Raw genomic sequence first — 19,593 nt, 5'->3', positions numbered from 1 at the left:
TCGAGTTGCATGCACAGTTTGCATTCAACTTTTGTTTAATGTGCTTTATACAAATCAAAAGATTGAATTTTGTATGTGTGTGTCATTTAATGTGTGTTTTATAGTATTTACATATTGTTATTTAATGTGTGATTTATAGTATTTACATATTGTCAAACGGTTTCTGTTAACAGAGAAAAAAAACAAAAAACACAGTGCGTGAATGCCGCCTAACGAAACTTCAAAGATTTAGTACTACCTTTGAATTCCTAGCTAGCAATTGAACTTTTGAACACAGCCCTAGTTTGTAGAGCAGTTAGTCAAATATTGTGCCTAGTACTTAAAAACAAATGCCACCCTTCACACAGAGCATATCAAAATTGAATTCAACACAATATTTGAGTAATTGCAAAAAAAAAAAAAAAGTTACTTCCTCTTTACACAGAAATGTCACAGTGACAGATGTAAATATTAGATATCGCTATCAAAAGAAATTAGTAGACAGGCTTGAGGCAAACAAGATAAACCAGTGATTTATGGAATGATTGTATCTGCTGATTTTATTTTATAATTTATTTTCTAAATAGCACACACCCTCTAGGATGACCCACTATCAGCAGCTGCACCATCAACAGCTACACCACCAGCAATCTCCCAGAGGCCATTTCCAGGAGCAGGGCCAGCAGAGACAGTCCCCTCAGCCTCTGATACCTTCCCATCCATACCACAAGTCGTCTTCTCCACAAGGAGCACTCGTTCGTCCACAGGCAGAAGGGTCCTCACCTGCACATTCTCCACAGCAGCCCAAGAACATTCATATCAACCCGCACTTCAGAGGCCCGGTTTCCTCTCCTGCGCAAGGTCGGATAGTTTGTTCTTTTAATGAGTCGTGTCGATTATGAGCAATGTGTAAATCGACCTGTAGCTTCTGATTACATCTGAAGTACATCAATTTACATCAGTTCCTACAGGGCAGAAAGGCATGTTGTATTGTGCCTGCAGTAATGACTGATAAAGGGGGAGGATTTTTCTCATTTTATTATTCCTCCCTTCAATGAATATAAACCTAAAGGTAAAGCCGTAAAACAAAACCAGCCTTTTCTGTCGGTTTGCAGACATTCGCTGATGCATTTTAGCAGTTAAAACTTATCAGACCTAAAGGTTTATTTTGTCTGACCCTTCTTTTTTTGGACATGCATTCTCTATGTAAAAATGTTATTAACCCATCCAAGCTCAGTGTTTGTCTGTTAGTATTTAATTATTCATTTGTGCAGTTAAAACATGTTTGCTTCCTTTTTGACCACCCCAAACCCCTCTCCCCTCCTTTAAAAAAAAACAAAAACACACAATTAATGTGCAGTGAAATAAAATATATTTGTGCAGGAAAGGCTGAACTGTAAAGATATGTAATGGGCTCTTCCCTCTCATTGCAGTGCCCTTGATGCCTGTGCCAAACCAGCCCAGGCCTGCTGTGGTTCCCCAGAGATTTCCAGTGAGTAGCAGCTGCTGCTTCTTTTCTAATATGATATGGATTGCATGTGTCTTTTGTAAAGAAATATTATTATAGCAATTAATTGACTGCCCTGGCTAAATACTGTCTGAGAATCTGTAAACATTGATATGCGAATGCACAACTGGAAATGTTTGATATGAGCTTTAGGCACTGATGGGTTTCGGGGGGTTTAGTTAATGCTGCTTGCAAGTGAAGTCATGGGTCGGCACATAAAGCAACCTGCAAAATCAACCATGGAGAACAAAGAAATTCTGGAGGCTTTTTTTTCTTTTCAAATATATGTCTTAAGCAAGAGCATATATCATAGAACAGTGGTGGTTTAAAAAATAAAATAGTAATTACTCCAGCAATGCTAAACTGTAAACTGATTACTCTATTTGAAAACAGATTACTAAATCTGCTGCAAATGTTCTTACCAGCTAACGATGAAAGGCATCAGGTGTTGATTGACACATCCTGGGAAGAGCTTTTTGTAGTGATTTATGCAAATCAGGTTGAGCAGAGAATCTGCAGCAAATTGCATTTTATTCAGGTTATGGACCTTGCAGAAATGAGCTTGAGGTTTGTACTTAGAACTGCACTTTCATTTCGAATGTTTGCTGTTTTCACAAAATGTTTGCAAAGCCCAGTAATTACGGCAGCCACAGATAGCAAAGGAATGATGGGCATTTTCTCTTATCGGATCTTTCTGCAGAGGAGAGCAGATGCAGCATTAGATCCCCCCAGCTGTCAAATGCTGTCAGGCTGGCATTGGGAAAATGCAATTTAAAATGCAGGTGACAAAATACCCAGCAACTTCCATTTGCCAGTGGGCATCTGATTAATCATAATTAGCATACATTATCATACTATCACATTTAATCGTATAAGTAGGTTCCCATCTGCAGTTGGGCTGTACAGTACTCAATGTGTTGTCTTGGTAGAGACGAACCCCGACTTCCAAAATGATTTCCTTTAAATTTGTTGTCTGCAAAGAACTAACAATATTTGTCAGTTTTCCAAAGCATGAAGTAGCAGAAATATTCAGTAAGTTCTACTCCTAATATATGGTGCAGGAGTGCTCAAATGTGGTCCTCTAGGATTTTATAGATATTATTTAATAACCTGATTAAGACCTAGACGTGGGTTAAAATGGTTACATTCTAGGCTACAGGTTGGACAAAGACAGGAGGCTGCTGGATGTTGAGAGCTGGAATTGGGCACACTGATCTAGTGTATGGTGAAGTATAGACCTGATGATTTGAGGTGTTACTCTGTAGTAGTTTAAAATAATAGTGCATTTGGTGACTTGCAGGTAGGTTTAAAATATTTTGTTTGTATTTGTACCTGAAGACTTGTGAATCACAGTGGTACTTTCCGATCCAGGGTCTTGTTCCAAGCATTCCCTTAATTATTGCATTGAGCAGTCCAGAGCCTTGTTCTTACCAGGTGTTTGATTGTTTCCTTGTACCCAGGTGTTAAAACAATGAAGGGTCTGGATTGGAATGGACTGAAAGAGCCAACAAGTGATTATCACTGATGCATCATTACAGGATATATTATTTGCATTTGCTCCCCTTCAACCATAGATGACCCCCTGTTTTATTGCAAATTTAATTACGACATTTGTCTCATAGCACCCTTTTGTGTGGTGCCTTATCAGTTGACTCCTGTGTATTCTTTTTAAAATGTATGTAGGATTAGAAATGAGAAGGCTGCTTCGTTATTATCAAATTCTGGAAATGTCTGCAGTATTCTATAAGTATTTAATTAAAGTCTATTGTGAGTATGAAGCTGACCTTTTAAAAGAACTGATAAGATGTACAATAGCTATTTGATCCTCTTACTTGTCTAGCGCTTAAGGTAGCCGATTAACTTTCTTAAGCAACTTATGTAAAGTTTTAGCTCTGTTTTCATTCCCAGCAAGAGTCATCAATTGTGGATGAAAAGATGGATTAAAGCTGATAACATCAAGTAATTAACAGAAGGTGGGAAGAAGTAAGAGCAGAATTTGCGTAAGGATCATGTGGTGAATAAAGGTTCATTTCTTAACTGAGAGGGATATTTAAGAGGATAAAATAGAAAGCTAAGTGGCTCCTTATTTCTTGAAAGGATTAGAGGATTGTTATCTTTTTTTCTTTGAGAAGGTAGATGGGATTGCTCCTTGTGTATGCGAGCATCATGTTCAGTGGGCTATTTTCAGTGTATAATCAATGCAAGGCTTGAAATTAGCAGTCGCCAGAAACAAAAATGCTACAGCATGTTTCTGTGTGCTGCACATGATCTGACAGTCAGAGCTTTTCTCTACTCGCCAAATGTAGTTGCTGTCCTGAAGGATATGGATATGGTTCAGAAATGTGATAGAATTATGAAACTGATACCTAAGCACAAAAACAGGAAGTAAAATGCATGTTGTTCCTGCTCTGCTTAATTTTTCAATAAACTGTGTAGCTTAACTTACTGTTTTTATATCTACTGAGCTGTACCAGCGAACCTTACGTATCTGTAACATTAAATATATGTGACAGTGACCTTAACGTTGAGCTCTAATATGGCTTTCATATTTCATTTTGTGACACTAAACATTAACTACTTCCACTCTTATCAGAGTTCCCAGCTGGAAGTGTTTGCAGGAGCCTGTACTGTAGGAGCACTCCAGGACATTAAAACATGACCATTCAAAACCCTATTTGTAGATCTGCACTAGGCATTTGCTGTTGATAAAGGCTGCCACACACCGTACAGGATGCAATTTCTCATGGCGTGACTCGACACTTTTGCTACAAAATGATATTACACACCAGAGGCAACACTGACGAAATACCAAGTGTAACTGGGCTGATTTTGTATTTAAGTCATTGACAGGTTTCCTGTGTAGACAGAAATTGAAGATATTTTATATTAATGTACAAAATAATCATTTTTGGTACAAACATTTACAATTACTGTCTTATACTAGGAACCTTCATCTAGTGAAGATGCTTGGGATGTGTGATTTACAGGTATCGATATATTTAAATAGTTATCTGCAAGTCACACACCCCAAGTCCCAAGTATATCCGGTTCTTTGGGAATGTACATGATAGTCACCTTCGTAATTCATAAATATAAACACTCAATTTAGCACCCTTGGGTAAAGCATTTTCAGATTCTGAATATATTTGAGTATGTAAAAAAAAAAAAGAGATTCCATGCAGAAATACTTCTCACTAACTGATAATCTGCCAGCAGGCTTTACCTGTGTGATATGATTTTGTAGCAGACTTTGCCACACATAAACATGTATACAGTAATCTGTCGCATATCCGACTGCGGTGGGACCAGAGTAAGGGCGGATATGTAAAGGCGGATGAATGAATCCTGTTTTAAATACCATTATACACAGCTGTAATAATTACTATATCCACACAATTATTGTTTTGAGATTCAGCTTTTATTAGGGATCTCCCCTAAATCCCTTGTTTATAAAGATACAGGGTATTAATGCTTGTGACAGGGTAGCCGTCTGCCGTGTGGATGCATGCATCGCTGCCGAGTGACAGGCAGGAGATCGAGACAGGTTGAAGTTGATACGCCCCGCTGGCGAACAGGATTTATTCACATGTCAACACACTGAACAGCTCACATGAAACTACCAGCAATGGCAGCGCATGGAGCACATACAACACAGTGTATGAAAACTTTGGTAGGATCTACAGTCTGAACTAATCTTCTCTGTTGCTGAAGTTGATCATGGTGGATAAGCAGTTAGGGTGAATGTGACAGGTGGATACACAGCAGATTACTGTATTTATTGTTTCTGTTTCTTTTCCAGGGTCCCCCAGAATTCCAGTCGCCTGTCCCTGGAAACTTTAATCAGCCCCAAAGGCACCATTCCCCTGAACCCTGGAGAGGACCCCCGCAGCCGCAAGAGAGGGAGCCTTTCTTTATTGGAGGTAAGCTGAATACCACCTGCATGTTTGTCTTTGTTTCTCTGGCATTTGTATGTATATCCAGAGAACTGTTTATCCAGTTGTGGTGAAAGTGGGATAGGACATTGATGATCGATCGCACACGTAATTGAGAGTAACACATTATTAAGCGTATAGGAAAGTAGTGCTGCGATGAACATGTGTTTTCATGTAATCAGACATTATAACACTGCATTAAAGTAAACAAATATCCCAGAAGTTAGAATGAACTCCAAAACATTTCAGACAAAAACAGTACAGTAGACGGTTTTTTCTTTTAATCCCTGCCATTGTCGTTTCTTTGCGATAAAAAAAGTGGCCAAAGACATTTTCATAACGCAATAGGCTCACTCATGCCTTTTTTTTTTTTTAAGTTGAAGCAAGTGAAAACTTCCAAATTTTACTTGAATAAACCCTTGAAATAAAATAGCAGAAAATAGGATTACGACATAAAACAAATGCAAAACATTGATCACTATACATAACATTTCCTTTGCAAGTTGGGCCAGTGTTAGAAAGCTTGAGGTATTTTGGAGTGATGTATCTGCATCTGTATCCACCGATTCTGACTATCTTCCCAAATCTGAAGCAGCACCTGTGACTTTAGTAGAGATCACTGTTTGGCAGCTTGGGTTGTGTGTGCATCCTAATCTGGACTGTTTACTTCTTTCTGTCAAAAACTTTTTACATGGAGGATCAAGAGCATCTGTTGACATATTAATCCCACACATCACAGAGAGCTCTTTTTTCACTTGCCATTTTAGAAACTGCCATACTAATTGTGGCAACGTGTTAAATTGGTGCAAGGCAAAACAAGTGATGTGCATTTCTCATTTCTATCAATTCAATAATTTCTAGAGGACACGTGCATTGTGTTTGTCTTGGACTATGTGGATGTGTCCCAGCAATATTAGAAAGTGGCTGTCCATCCTTCTCTACGCACACACTTAAATTACTATGATCTACCTTTTCTCTACAGTTAGAGCTCTAATTACGGATTCCTGTGAGGGCTTTTATGTTTTAGTAAATCTGCAATTGCTACAGCTTCTACAACTGCTTGGATCTCAAACAAATTTTTTTCGGATTCTCCTGAGGCAAAACCAAATTGTGCCCTTTGCTTTGACCTGTGGCCTCGAATGACTGCTATAGTATATGGTCATGACTTTTTTCCCCCCCTTGGACTATAAAGATCTAACGCTTTGAATTTCTGCCTCAACACAAAGTGTTCCATGCTTGTGTAAGTCCAGGTCGTCGTGGGTATCAGAAAAGAGAAGTGAACCCCCTTTTGTGGCAGTAATTGTACAAAACTGCTGTATCACCACCATGTTGTCAAACTATTTGATCAGTGAAACAGTTCTTGAGCAAAGACATCCCTAGTACCTGTGACCAATTATTTGTGATACTTCATTGCTGTATTTAAACTAGAGAATGTTAGTTTTTATTTCAGTTTAATACTGAGAACATATTTCATTTTTATCAGCATCCATTATGTGCCTATATTGAGTAAGCTGAGCCAGTTGTGACTCATCTGACACGCACTGAATGGTACAGATGCTTGTATGCACTTGAAAGCAAGCAATTTCAAAAACAGATATTTTACCTTCTATAAACCAATACCTGGAATAGATAAACTAACTGAAATATCATTTTTTTTTATTGATGGCTTCCTTTCTTCCTTTATCTTTTTTTTGTGTGTTTGTTTTATAAAAGCCACAGATCTTTGGACACACTTGTTATGTAGGACTCTTGACATTTTCAACAGGACCTCTGAAATTCAGAAAGGTGGGTTCTAGACCCTTAAACCAAATTCTGCAATATTTATTTTATTAATCAAACAATGTACATGTTTATTTTGTTGTTTTGCTTTAAAATAACAAAAAAATGAAACTTAAAGCTGCCCAACATATGTTGAATCCTCTATATTCTAAAATGAGTAGATACTATAGTTTTTCTGTGAAACAAAATGTAAAGCAGTGAGTTGCATATTTATATATATTTTTTTAGGGCTATGGTCGAAGGTTCTTTCGCTAGCCAGGAATTCGAAGGTAGTTCTGAGCCTTCGATGGTTCGTTGGGCGGCATTCACGTACTGTCCAGATTTTTTTTCTCTGTTAACAAAAACCCTTTGACAATGTGTGAATACTGTAAATCGCTCATTCTTTGATGTGTATAATGTCTAATACTTAAACAAAAGTTGTTATATTAAAATCCACTACCAGATCGTTATACTTTTTAACACCTCTTTATCATTGACACTGCTGCCATGCATTGGAGCAAGGTAGGGGGAGTACCTATAGCAGCAATATTGCTTCAATAAAATATGTACTAAATACTTCGTGTACAAGAGGTAAGAAGTGTTATGGTAGAAATAAGTCTGAAACATCAAATATACGCTAACACTAATTTTTATTAAAAAAACTAAGCAGAGTAGGCTAAGGCACCACCCCTTTTATAATAAATAAACAAACCACAGTTGAAAGGTCACAGCACAGAGGCTGACAGTGTCCAAGAAACGGGCTTCAGAAAGATTCAGAAAAAAAGGCAAACGAGTAAACCTCTCGTTTATCTACAGTTTGCAAAAAAATGTTTTGGAGAAAATGAGCATTTATTTTTAACAGACTAGGGTGGGACCAGGGGAATAAATGTTTTAAAGATACATTGGGGTACTCTGCATTGTGCAAAAAAAGTTGCATGTAAAAAAGTGTAAGTATTAATTAATCCTTATTTTATATAGGTTGCAACCCTACTTTTTGGGTTAAATAAATTAGCAAGAGCTGTATGTGAAGATCCCAACTGAGGGTCACAGTAACATCCGGTTTGTGTTTGGAACATGAAACTGTTCAACAGCTGAGAACTGGAAAGCATATTTTTTTAAACACTGTTTTTTCTTTTTTTAATTTTGTAAACAAGTTACAAGCAATAACAAGACACATTACAAGAAATTTTATATATTTTATTGATCATCGTGATAATCAATTACACAACAATTATCATCCAACACTACTGTATATGCATCAATTACGTGTACATAAACAGTGTTTTTTTATTTAATAAAAAAAAAAAACGTGATTACTGTTCTATATAACGTATTGTTAAACTACATGTTAATGTTTTATTCCATTTATAAGGATTACCTGTACGATAATAGAATTTTCAATTAAATATCTATTAAGTAGCTATGGTGACGTTACCAGTAAATTATACAAATTAGTACCATGGAAGGTTCAAACCTTCCTTTGGTTATGTGTTCCGAACCTTCAAAGGTCAAAGTGTACCCTTCGTTACAGCCCTATATAGTTCTGTAATTTAGTACAGTGCATTGTAAAATCTATGTGTTTGGGTTTCCTGAATGTGCATGCAAAGCTTGTGGATTTTAAGTGTATTTTGGGTTGCCACTGCAATGCCTGTCTAGGACACTAGAATAGCATGGCATACTACTTCCCTGTCTAGCTAGGTAGCAGCTAAAAAAGACAAGAAAAAAGTAGCTAGTTGTGATCAAGACGAGAACTTTTTATTGTACTGCTCTTGTATCTGTACTGTTTACTAGTCAAGTCACTGAATACAATAAAGATCATTCTAACTGCTAAGATCTTTATTCACTTCCCTGTTTCCTTTCTGGATTTTGGACTGTTGTGGTTGAATTACTGATTCCTCTCAGTCTTCTGTTTACCAGGACACTTTTGACAATGTGACAATATATCTCGGGAGACTTCTCCTGGATGAAACCATCTTTAATTAAGGAACTAATTTATAATTAGCCTTTATGCCTAGCTGATGGTAATGCATACAATATGTACACATACTGTATGTTTCATTGTATTCAGTGCAACAGAAGTAGAGATGTCACATTTGATAAACTGAAGCAGAGCAATATGGCACAGCGTGTTTAGAAGCATTTTTGTTGTTCACAGAGCCAAGGTTCCCAGGACAGCATATGTTTGAACAACAGAACCCCCCTCCACTCATGAATAACAACCACCCTTTGTCTGGCCAGAATCCCATGCCTTTTAACCAGCAAGGGCCTGGTTTTAACCAGCAAGGGCAACAGACAGTGTTCCAACGTGAAGGACCCATGAGGCCAAACCTCCATCCTCCGGGTCCCATGGGCATGTCTCACTTCAATCAGCCCGGACCTGCCAATCCCAGACCTTTTATTCCTCCGAGACAGCAGTTTCCACAAGGCCCTGGGCAGCCCTTTCCACCACCACACATGCAGCTTGGAATGCAGGCACGCCACAGAGTAAGTGAAGCAAAATAAATCATGATTGAACAGTGGTAAACAAAGAAAATACTTGTTTGTTATTTTCTTTGTTATCATATATTGGTCAAATGTTACTTCTGGAAGATTTTTGTTACTCCAAGTTAAAGTACATATAGATACTTCTAGCTTTATCCTTTTATTGAATGGTTCAGTTGCTCCAGTATATATAATCATCAGTCAATCAATGTTGGGATTGTCAGTTGTTCCTAGTAGTGATTACACCTGCTTCTATAATTTACCAAGAAGCATTTGGTTCTGACAGATTTGAAAGGTCACAGTATCATAAGATTTCTCAAGAACCAGGAACACGACTACAGCAAAACCACACACCCCTGAATGATTGCAAACACAAAAAGGTAAAGAAGTGGTAAAATATATATAAGAAAGAATTACATTTGTATGTCTTCAGGAATGATGTACCTCTTATTGATCTGTTCAGGTAAGTATTTAGTATACGTGCCATTCAGGTCTTTTTTTTTTTGTAACCTTTAAGTTCCAGTAGTAATAGACTGCCCTCTAGTGTTTGTAATTGACACAGCAGGGGTTCTCCGAGCTATGCCTCTGTTCTAGAAGTCCTAGAATTTGTATCAAATTCCACACCATTGTTGTGCTGCAGACTACTATAAAAAAAGTTAAACATTGGAGGCAATACATTTTTTTTTCCCCCAAAAAATTGTGTTGTTAGGGCAATAGCACTAGAAATAGCATTGTATTGTACAAATAAATAAAAGTAAAAGAAAATAATGATGTTGAATTGATTTAATGGTATTATATAATCTCTAAACCACTGTGCATACATATTTCATTTTGGTTTAGCAGCTCAAAGTGAAGAGCAGATGAAAAAAATAAAACGCAGAATTTATCACGTCAGCACATTCCAACTGTACGAATGTGTGATTTCGATTGAGTGGATTTCAATTCTGATATAAATGTAGTGGTGGGTGAAGCAGGCGTCTGGTGATTCTGCCTCTGGAGTGCGCTCTGTGCTGCTCATTAACTTCGCTGTTTTCAACTTGTCATATCCGTGAAGTACAATCTTTCTGCATTATTTAGAAGAAATGCTCCGCTAAACACAAATAATAATCACAATACTCGTACTTTGATTTGTTTTATTTATTAGGCGCGGCTGTATTTTTAGTAACAGAAATAGCGGCTGGTTGGTTCTGTGTTTAAAATGGATACATTTTTCACTTGCAAAAGGAAGAAAACACGAGTTTGCATAAAGTTCAAAGCTACAAAGTCCCTTTTGGATCATTTTTATACTGGCTTTGATAAAAATAAAAAGTTTCATTGTTAGATGTTATATTAGAGGTGCAGTCGGCACCCTAATTTCATATTCGATTATCGTATAGACATTTATCAACGATAATCGATGCATTGATGTTTTATTTTTCAAAATAAACAAACGTTAGTAGTTTTTTTTTTAACAGAAGATAATAACTAAAAACACCATTGTGCATAAATTGAACAAAAAAACATGACTTTCATTCAAAGTAGAACTTCTGATTATAAAAAAAAAATAAAGGTCTTCCGTTTAACAACTGGAAAGAACATGCATGCGTCCGCATCAGATTAACATTGTAATAATAAATATGTGTGCGTCCGCATCAGATTAACATTGTAATAATAAATATGCGTGCGGCCACATCAGATTAACATTGTAATAATAAAGAATATGCGTGCGTCAACATCAGATTAACATTGTAATAATAAAGAATATGTGTGCGTCCGCATCAGATTAACATTGCAATAATAAAGAATATGCGTGCGTCTGCATCAGATTAACATTGTAATAAAGAATGTGTGCGACTGCATCAGATTAACATTGTAATAATAAATATGTGTGCGTCCGCATCAGATTAACATTGTAATAATAAATATGTGTGCGTCCGCATCAGATTAACATTTTAATAATAAATATGCGTGCGTCCACATCAGATTAACATTGTAATAATAAAGAATATGCGTGCATCCGCATCAGATTAACACTGTAATAAAGAATATGCGTGTGTCCGCATCAGATTAACATTGTAATAATAAAGAATATGCGTACGTTCACATCAGATTAACATTGTAATAATAAAGAATATGCGTGCGACTGCATCAGATTAACATTGTAATAAAGAATATGCATGCGTCCGCATCAGATTAACATTGTAATAATAAAGAATATGCGTGCGTCCGCATCAGATTAACATTGTAATAATAAAGAATATGCGTGCGTCCGCATCAGATTAACATTGTAATAATAAAGAATATGCGTGCGTTCGCATCAGATTAACATTGTAATAATAAAAAATACAAATTAACAAGTAATTTCTGAACTATAGTTGTTCAATACTGTTTACATTTTATGTCCAAAAGCAAAGCAATTGAATTAATCTCACAAACCCTGACTAATGTAACTATCGTACTAAATTCAGCTTCTTTTTCTGTAATATTGCCATATAATCCAAACACAACATGCTTTGAAACAAAAGGTAATTGGTAGATTTAATAGATACAAAAAACAAAACCGTGTTGCCTTAATTTTTAAATAAAAAAACTTGAATACTTGGCCTACCGTAAAACTTCAAATAATTGCCGGGTCTCAAATAATTACCTGTCTCTAATACGCGCCGGGTCTGCTGGCAAGTATTGTAAATAAACGCCAGGTCTCTGTCATTGCCATTGAAGCTGAGAAAGATGAGGAGGAGCTTGAGCGTAATGAAGTGACAGCGATGAAAGTGACTCTCAAGATTAATAAATAATAATGATTTAAAATGGAATTTAAGGTAGGCCTACATGTAATGTATATTTGTTTAAATCAGTTATTACATTATTAAAAGTTTTGATCTTTTTAAGCGTTCTGAAAGTAGGCCAGATGCAAACCTCTTGGCGTATTTTAATGTGTTTTGTTGTATTAACAATGTACAAGTTTGAGATTAAACAATACATTATTTTTGATAATACTTATTGCTTTTATTGTTTATTTTTAAAAACATTTTAGAAGTTTTATTATTATTTTTATTATTATTATGCTGATTATTATTGTGCTGAAGCATTGCCTACACGCCTGTGTTCTGATATCTACAGGGCTTTTTCCTTTTACAATGTCATTTTGTTATAAAACAAAACTGTTACGTAGTTCCCACTGACACACAACCTTTTAACAAAGTTGCTGGAGTGTTTAAATTGAGTTATGATGTTGCTACAAGGTTGTGTGTTAGCGGCTTCTCAATGACCGCATGAAGCATGTGAAGCTAGTGATCTAATATAAACACTGGTCTCCAATAATCGCCGGTCTCCAATACGCGCTGGGTCAGCTGGCAAATATTGTAAATAAACCCCGGAGGTACTTCTGTTTTGTCTTATCCAACGCGTAATGTAGGCTTGAAATGTGTATCCTAGCAACGCGCTAATCTATCGTACTAGCACTAGAAGCAGCGCAACCACACTCAAGGTTTTAATGCAAACCAGCAACAGAAGACTTAAAACTGGGTACTAATTCGATGCAATGATTCACCAAAATGTAATCGAAACGCGGAAAAATTTAAGGACAGATGATCAATAATCGATCCATCGATTAATTGTTGCACCCCTCATTATAGTTTTATCTTGAGGTTAATGTGTTTTATATTGTAAACATATAAAATGGCACACAGTGATGCTGAGATAGGAAGTAAATGGTAACAGGGTAAACATTTGCAGTGCAGACTATTTTTGATTATTTATAACAACTTTGCCAAATAGAAAGCAAATATGTGTGTTTCCAAAGAGATTCCTAAATACTGTCTTTTGATTCTGTGCACCCAAAGACTTATAGTTAAATGTTTTAAGAATTACTGTTTGTTTGGTATTCTGTCCTAAACCAGCAGTTTGTCAGTCCCAAACTGTTGTGACATAAATTATATCAAATAAACGGCAAAATAATTAAATGTGTTAATCAGATTATCCTGACTTGTATTGCAACTGTGGTACCATTCAGTGAGCGACAATTGTAAAGGGGTACTTGAGCTGAAAACCCCTGCTATAAGCCATTCTTTTCTTAACCTTTACTAGGAGCGAAAGTTTTTTAAAAGAAAAGCGAATCTGTTAATTAGTGTGAATTCCTAATTGTGTCGTTTTGTATTTAAGGGGCCGATGCACCCTCCTCCACATTCTCAACCCTCACACCATGAGCAGCCAGCTCCACACCATCATCATCATCATCAACAGCAGCAGCAGCAGCAGCACCCCCTGCACTACAACCACCCAGGTCCACAGCGCCCCCTGCACCTCAACTCGCAGCCTTACTTCAGACCTCAGCTACAGAACATGCAGCAACAAATGAATCTGCGAATGCAACGCCCCCCGCTCCGCACAGGTCCAATAAAACCCAGACTTGTAAGTAACAGGGTTTTAAAATAACCAATCCTTTATTACAATTGAGAAGTGGTCATTCCAACTTTAATTGTGCATTGTAAATGTGGTTGTTCTTTTTGGGTGATCGTGTCAAATCATCCAGTTCCCAAATTTGATCACTGTTTTATAAAAAATATTTTTAATTAAAAGCTCAAGCAGTCTTAATGCAACAGGAAACTTAACATTTCTCTTTTTAGAGCAGGTGAAGTTTTAATTTTCATAGTTTTTTTTTTTTTTTTTCCTCAGAACACACTGCCTCAATCTGTAAATAAGCCTCCAAACCAGCAGGTACAAGCTTTGCCTCCGCGCAACAGTAACCTGCGTGAGCTCCCTGTAGCACCAGCTAATATGAACATTCACAATAACCGTCCGATGTCAGCTCCTGCTGCGCAGGTGAGGCCTGTTGCCAGGCATATGCAGAATGTCAGGTCAACATCCGGAGCCAAGGTGATGCCTACTGCCAGGCCCCAACTTGCTGCCAGGCCCCAAATTACTGCCAAGGCCCAGTCAGTTCCCAGAATGGCAGCGAAGAATGTGGTCAAAACGGAGACTCCAGTGGCACAGCTTAATCCTCCACAGACAAGTGAAGTGGTCAGTTTTTTCCCATTAATCATTTTGTGCATGGTTTGCTTTACAAAAGGTATGAGTTACGCTGCACACTTTTATTTTTATGTTTTAACACTTTCATGTTCATTCCCGTATAACATAGCTGTCTTGCAGTTACAAGCAACATGTTGCAGGATAGACATTTAGAGTTCAAATGATGTCATCAGTTTTTTTTTTTTTTTTTTTTTTTAATTCACACCAGCTGCAAATCTTGTTATCTTGGCTTAGGTTATCTTAAATGGTTGCAATCTTTGTTTTGTTTTTTGTCTTCATACAAATGCGGTTTGAGTGTCAGCTTTTTGTCCTCCACGTTTGGTTACTTAGCAGCTTTGTAAGCAGTCCAGCCCTTGGGAAATGGATGTCTCCCTCAGCTAGTTACAGAGGTGACTTAAAGCTGAAGAAATGGCATTTAAACATTCTGCAGCACTGCTAGAATGTTAATACTAGCTTTAACAGCAGGTAATGGATACTCTTGAACTCAGTAAATGAAGTTCAAGGTCAGGCAGATTGAGTGAGTGCTGGTCATTAGACCTAATTATTAAGTCACGAATGAGATGGATCTCTGAGAATGCAGTTAGGAAAATCAATAGATCTAGTCAGAGTTGTTTCAGGTGGTGTTTCTTTTCAGTGTGTGGCCTGTCAGAAACATGACATTTACATTACTTTTCTTTTGTTGTGTTTCTTGCACACCTTGCAGGCTTTATATAGTATGTTTTATTTTAGCACTTTAATTCTGTTATGAAGGTTTAACCCTTTCAGGCATGAATTATTTTTGTCGAGCTGAAGAATGGGAAATGAAGTTATATAATTAAAAAAGGAACTCCTTTATTGAGTATACGTGACAACAGGATGAAACCTTTTTTTTTTGTTTGTTTTTAAACCATATATATTGGTAAATGGGATTTTAAAGTCCTATCAGTAATTTAAGAACTCAAAACCCCACATATTGAAAAATAACTTGTGTGATTACAGCGCAGGAATCTTTGGCCTCAAACATCAAAACATGTTTTTTTCTCAGTTGTATAACAGTAGAGCTGATACAGTATTTTTCTTACTTGTCTTTTTATCACTGCAAAACAGAACCCTTATGTTAACATACGGCGCTAAGATAAAGTGGGACCTTCGGTATAACCTCTATTAAGACATGAAACACACTTGCCAGATTTTTTATTATTTAGTTTTAGCACTAAAACTTGTTGCATGGCTTTGTTTCCTTGCCAGGCAAGCTTCTGAACCACAGTAAATCCATTTGGTATTTACCTTTATACTTTAAACAAATAAATAGCACTGATGAAAATGATATGTAAACACAGAAAAAGTGTTTTTCTAAAATTGTCTGTTTTGTTCCTTTTATAAGAACCCGGACGAGGATGAAGAAACAAGGGTATACCGTTTAAAAATAGAAGAACAAAAACGATTAAGGGAGGAAATTCTGAAACGGAAGGAGCTCAGAAGACAAATGCAGGCTGGTGTAAGGAAGAAAGAACTGCTAGAACGCATTACACAGCAGCCTCAGCCACAGCTAGCAGTACCACTACAGACACCACCACCACCTTTATCACCCTTCGTACAACCACCACAACAGCAGCAGCAGCAGCAGCAGCACCAGCAGCAGCAGCAGCAACAACAACCACACGCATTGCAGATACCTTCAAATGGCATTATGCATACACCCCAGCCTGGTGCTCTACCCAGGCCAAACATAAAGAACCAGCTTCTGATGAAAAAACCACAGGCTCCAGGGTTTGGGGTTCAGCTGCAAAACGTAAGACCCCAGCAAGCCGGGCTCAGTCTACAGAGGAGAAACGTGAATCCGCTAATTCCGAACAGACCGGGCCCCCAGTTCCAGACCCCGCAGGCTCAATCCAGACCTGCAGTAGTGGCAGCTGTGCCAGGACTGCAGCAGAGTGCTCGGGGGGTGTTTGGACAAGGCAGTCCCCAGGAATTGAAACCTGGTGTGAAAAGGACTGTAATGCAGAGATCCAACAGTGGGAGCGGAGATGGGCCACATGTTGCTGCCAAAGTCAGGATGGTCAAGCTATTAGGAGCGGTAAGTTCATTTTTTAAAATTATTTTTTATTCACTTCCAACGATAATATTGCATCAAATCTAAGTTCTAGATTTCTTATCGTCTGCTTTTTTTGTGTTTTGATACAAATAGGATCATGTCAAATTTAATGACAGTTCATTGCCTCGTTGTTTTTTTTACACAATTAAAATTGGATCCTACTTGTGTAACCTGTAACTAATTGGTTAAATGTAAGTATAAAAAAAAGTAATAACAAAACAAATAGGTGTGATGTAATGATATGTTTGAATTTATGGTAGAGTAATTTGAATCCAGCTAGAAAGTTTCAATTACTCCATATCCTCTATGGATCTTACGTGGTAACACGGAGCTGGAATAAAATGTGATTTAGACTATGATTAAAGTTACAGAGCACTCCATTGCATATGATTGCGTTTTGGCTTGTCTCCAACTATACGATTAGATTTTGAAGCCCAGCCACATGCTCTGAAATCGTTGGTTCCATGTCTTATTCTTGTATATATTTTAGTTATTGTTTATTTATTTATTAATGTATTTATTTATTTAAAAATGATCTAGACAAGATAGACGATTTGAAACACCTTGTTCCAAGAGTGAATTTAAATGTTAGCTATCCTATGAACTCCTTTTCTTGCAATTTGTTACTTTAAAAAATTGTGCCAAATTTTGATCTGAGTACAAAGCAAATTACTTAATCGGCCCAATTATTACCAGTTATTTTTATATACCAAGTTTTTAAGTGAGGCATTTCAGAATGACAGATTTTTTTTCTGTCCAATCAGACTTGCTCTAAAGGAGGATAATGCTTTTTTGACCCAGATGGCCTTCCATAGAGATCACTATGCGTGCGCGCATGATCTGGTTTGTTTACTCTTTGCTATCTAAATCTTTTAAATAGAAGCTCAAGAGCTGCAGTGTTGATCCTGTGGGTTTTTTATTTTATTTTTTAATATATAAATCTCACATCACACAGAGCGCTTTTTCATTTGCCATTTTTGAAACTGTAACTTAGGTATTTTTTACCGTTTTGTAGCAAATACGAACATCTAATTTTTTGTATCCAAATACATATAAAAAATATGCGCTCAAATATTCGGATATTTGTCCCAGCACTAATTAGAAGGTCAGTGTATTTCCTGAACCAAAGCAGGAGGCGATTTAGGGAGGACTCAGCTGACTTAGCAGTGTTCTGGGTTTGTTTTGCTGCTTGTTTGATACGTCACAAGATGCTTTTGTCTGTATGGTGATATTAAAAATGTCTGTGAATGAGGTGAAACAAAAGATAGCACAGGGTTTATATCATGTAGTGGATACTAGTTCGAGAGGTAAATCAGAAGTGAGGAATTATTCTGGAATCATAGTGAATGAAAATAATGAACATGTGACTTATTCGTTGCTTGTAAAACTCATCGTGTTTGTGTACGACACCCACAAAACTGGTACATCATCTGTGCAAAAGCACAGGTGTAGCTCCCCTTTCAACCGGTGGCACAAATGTATTATACCATTTTCACACAGAAATGCAGCTACTGTGCCGTCTCAAACGTTTTAACGAGTGTGTAAAATACCCTTTCACACAGCATGAAATTGCGCAATCAATGCCGGTGTAAAAGTCATAACCCTTTCACACAACCAAAGAGATCGTGCGAGTACAACTTTCAAACCTGTCAATCAACAGATTGTTCTCATGGCAACAACAGACTGTTCACTGACAAGACCTAACACATGCACGCAGTGCTTAATTTGTAAAGAGGTGCCGGGGCGCAAGCAATGACAATAATACCGACCCTAAGAAGAGCATATTCAAAATCATAACACGTTTATTTGAAAGAGTATTGTACGTACTTGTGTTAGATGTTTACAATCATGTATTCTACATTAAAAATAAAAAACATCCAGAAGGAGGATATTGACGAAAAAACGCACCCCAACCCACGGTTTGCACTATTATATCAGCGATGTGTGTGCAACAGAAGCTGCTGGTAGATTACAAAAATGATTAATTAAACTTAGGCTAGGTAGTTGTTAACTTAGTATGTTTTATTCTCTATTAATTAAATTATATTCATTGAAAAAGGCAGAGAGAACCAGATTATTTTTTTATTGTTTGGTTTAATATAATATAGCAGGCTAATGTTCCTATTGAAGTAGGCTACAATATATTTTTTTTCATTAAAAAGTTGTCGTTGTTCTTTGTTGAAATTAATGTTCAGCTTTCATATTTTGTGGTGTACTATTCATTTAATCAAACCAAGTAGTGTAAGAAGTTGCTTGTATCGTTCATGACGTTTTTCAAATCAAGTAAGCTTATTTGTGTATAAAAAACGAGTGTCATCTTACTTAAAGGCACTCGAGCTGAAATCGTAAAGTAATTTAAAGTAGGCTACGAACATGGCAGCAGACTGTCTCTCTTTAACGCGCATGCAAGAACTTGCAGACTTAATGCAACTGTGTTGAGATTTTAAAAAGAAAGCATTTTATGAGATTTTTAACTATAGGTACCGGCACTGTGACTCAAGCTCAGGCACAAATTAAGCACTACGCTATAGTGACGTGGCATGTTGCCTTTGAAACCACACCCACTATAGCGCTTCAGTGGCGGTATAGCCTTTCACACACGCAGTTCTGACGGTTCAGTGCCGTCTCTGAACTACCTCGCGAGGTGGTGTATAGCCTGTATAGCCTGTTGTATAAACTCAATCTGTGGAGAATGGTAGAGATCTGTGTGTGTGAGAAAATCAGTCGGCGCAGGCAGAGGTAAAGGACAAACACTTGTGGGTTCAGGTTGGGTTGCAGGTCTTATAAAAGCAGGTCGGGTCGCGGGTAAGAAGACGGTGTTGCAGCGGGTTGCGGGTCCGGACCCGCGCAGGACT

The 19,593-nt window shown here is 37.2% G+C and overlaps 1 protein-coding gene across 2 annotated transcripts in view; it reads left to right on the top strand.

The window, feature by feature from the left end:
- Positions 1-19,593, top strand: part of LOC117400222 (RNA-binding protein 33-like) — a 60,313-nt gene that overhangs the window by 16,910 nt on the left and 23,810 nt on the right. For both annotated transcript variants that reach the window (XM_059023321.1, XM_059023322.1), the window contains exons 9-15: positions 567-840; positions 1,413-1,471; positions 5,286-5,406; positions 9,332-9,660; positions 13,798-14,046; positions 14,311-14,655; positions 16,028-16,720. In XM_059023321.1, the coding sequence (XP_058879304.1) occupies positions 567-840; positions 1,413-1,471; positions 5,286-5,406; positions 9,332-9,660; positions 13,798-14,046; positions 14,311-14,655; positions 16,028-16,720 (2,070 nt within the window). The remainder of the gene's footprint in view (positions 1-566; positions 841-1,412; positions 1,472-5,285; positions 5,407-9,331; positions 9,661-13,797; positions 14,047-14,310; positions 14,656-16,027; positions 16,721-19,593) is intronic.

Source organism: Acipenser ruthenus, chromosome 4, assembly GCF_902713425.1.
Source record: "Acipenser ruthenus chromosome 4, fAciRut3.2 maternal haplotype, whole genome shotgun sequence".
Lineage (NCBI taxonomy): Eukaryota > Metazoa > Chordata > Actinopteri > Acipenseriformes > Acipenseridae > Acipenser > Acipenser ruthenus.
The sequence above is the reverse complement of the archived record's forward strand: the minus strand, read 5'-3'. Positions and strand labels throughout refer to the sequence as shown.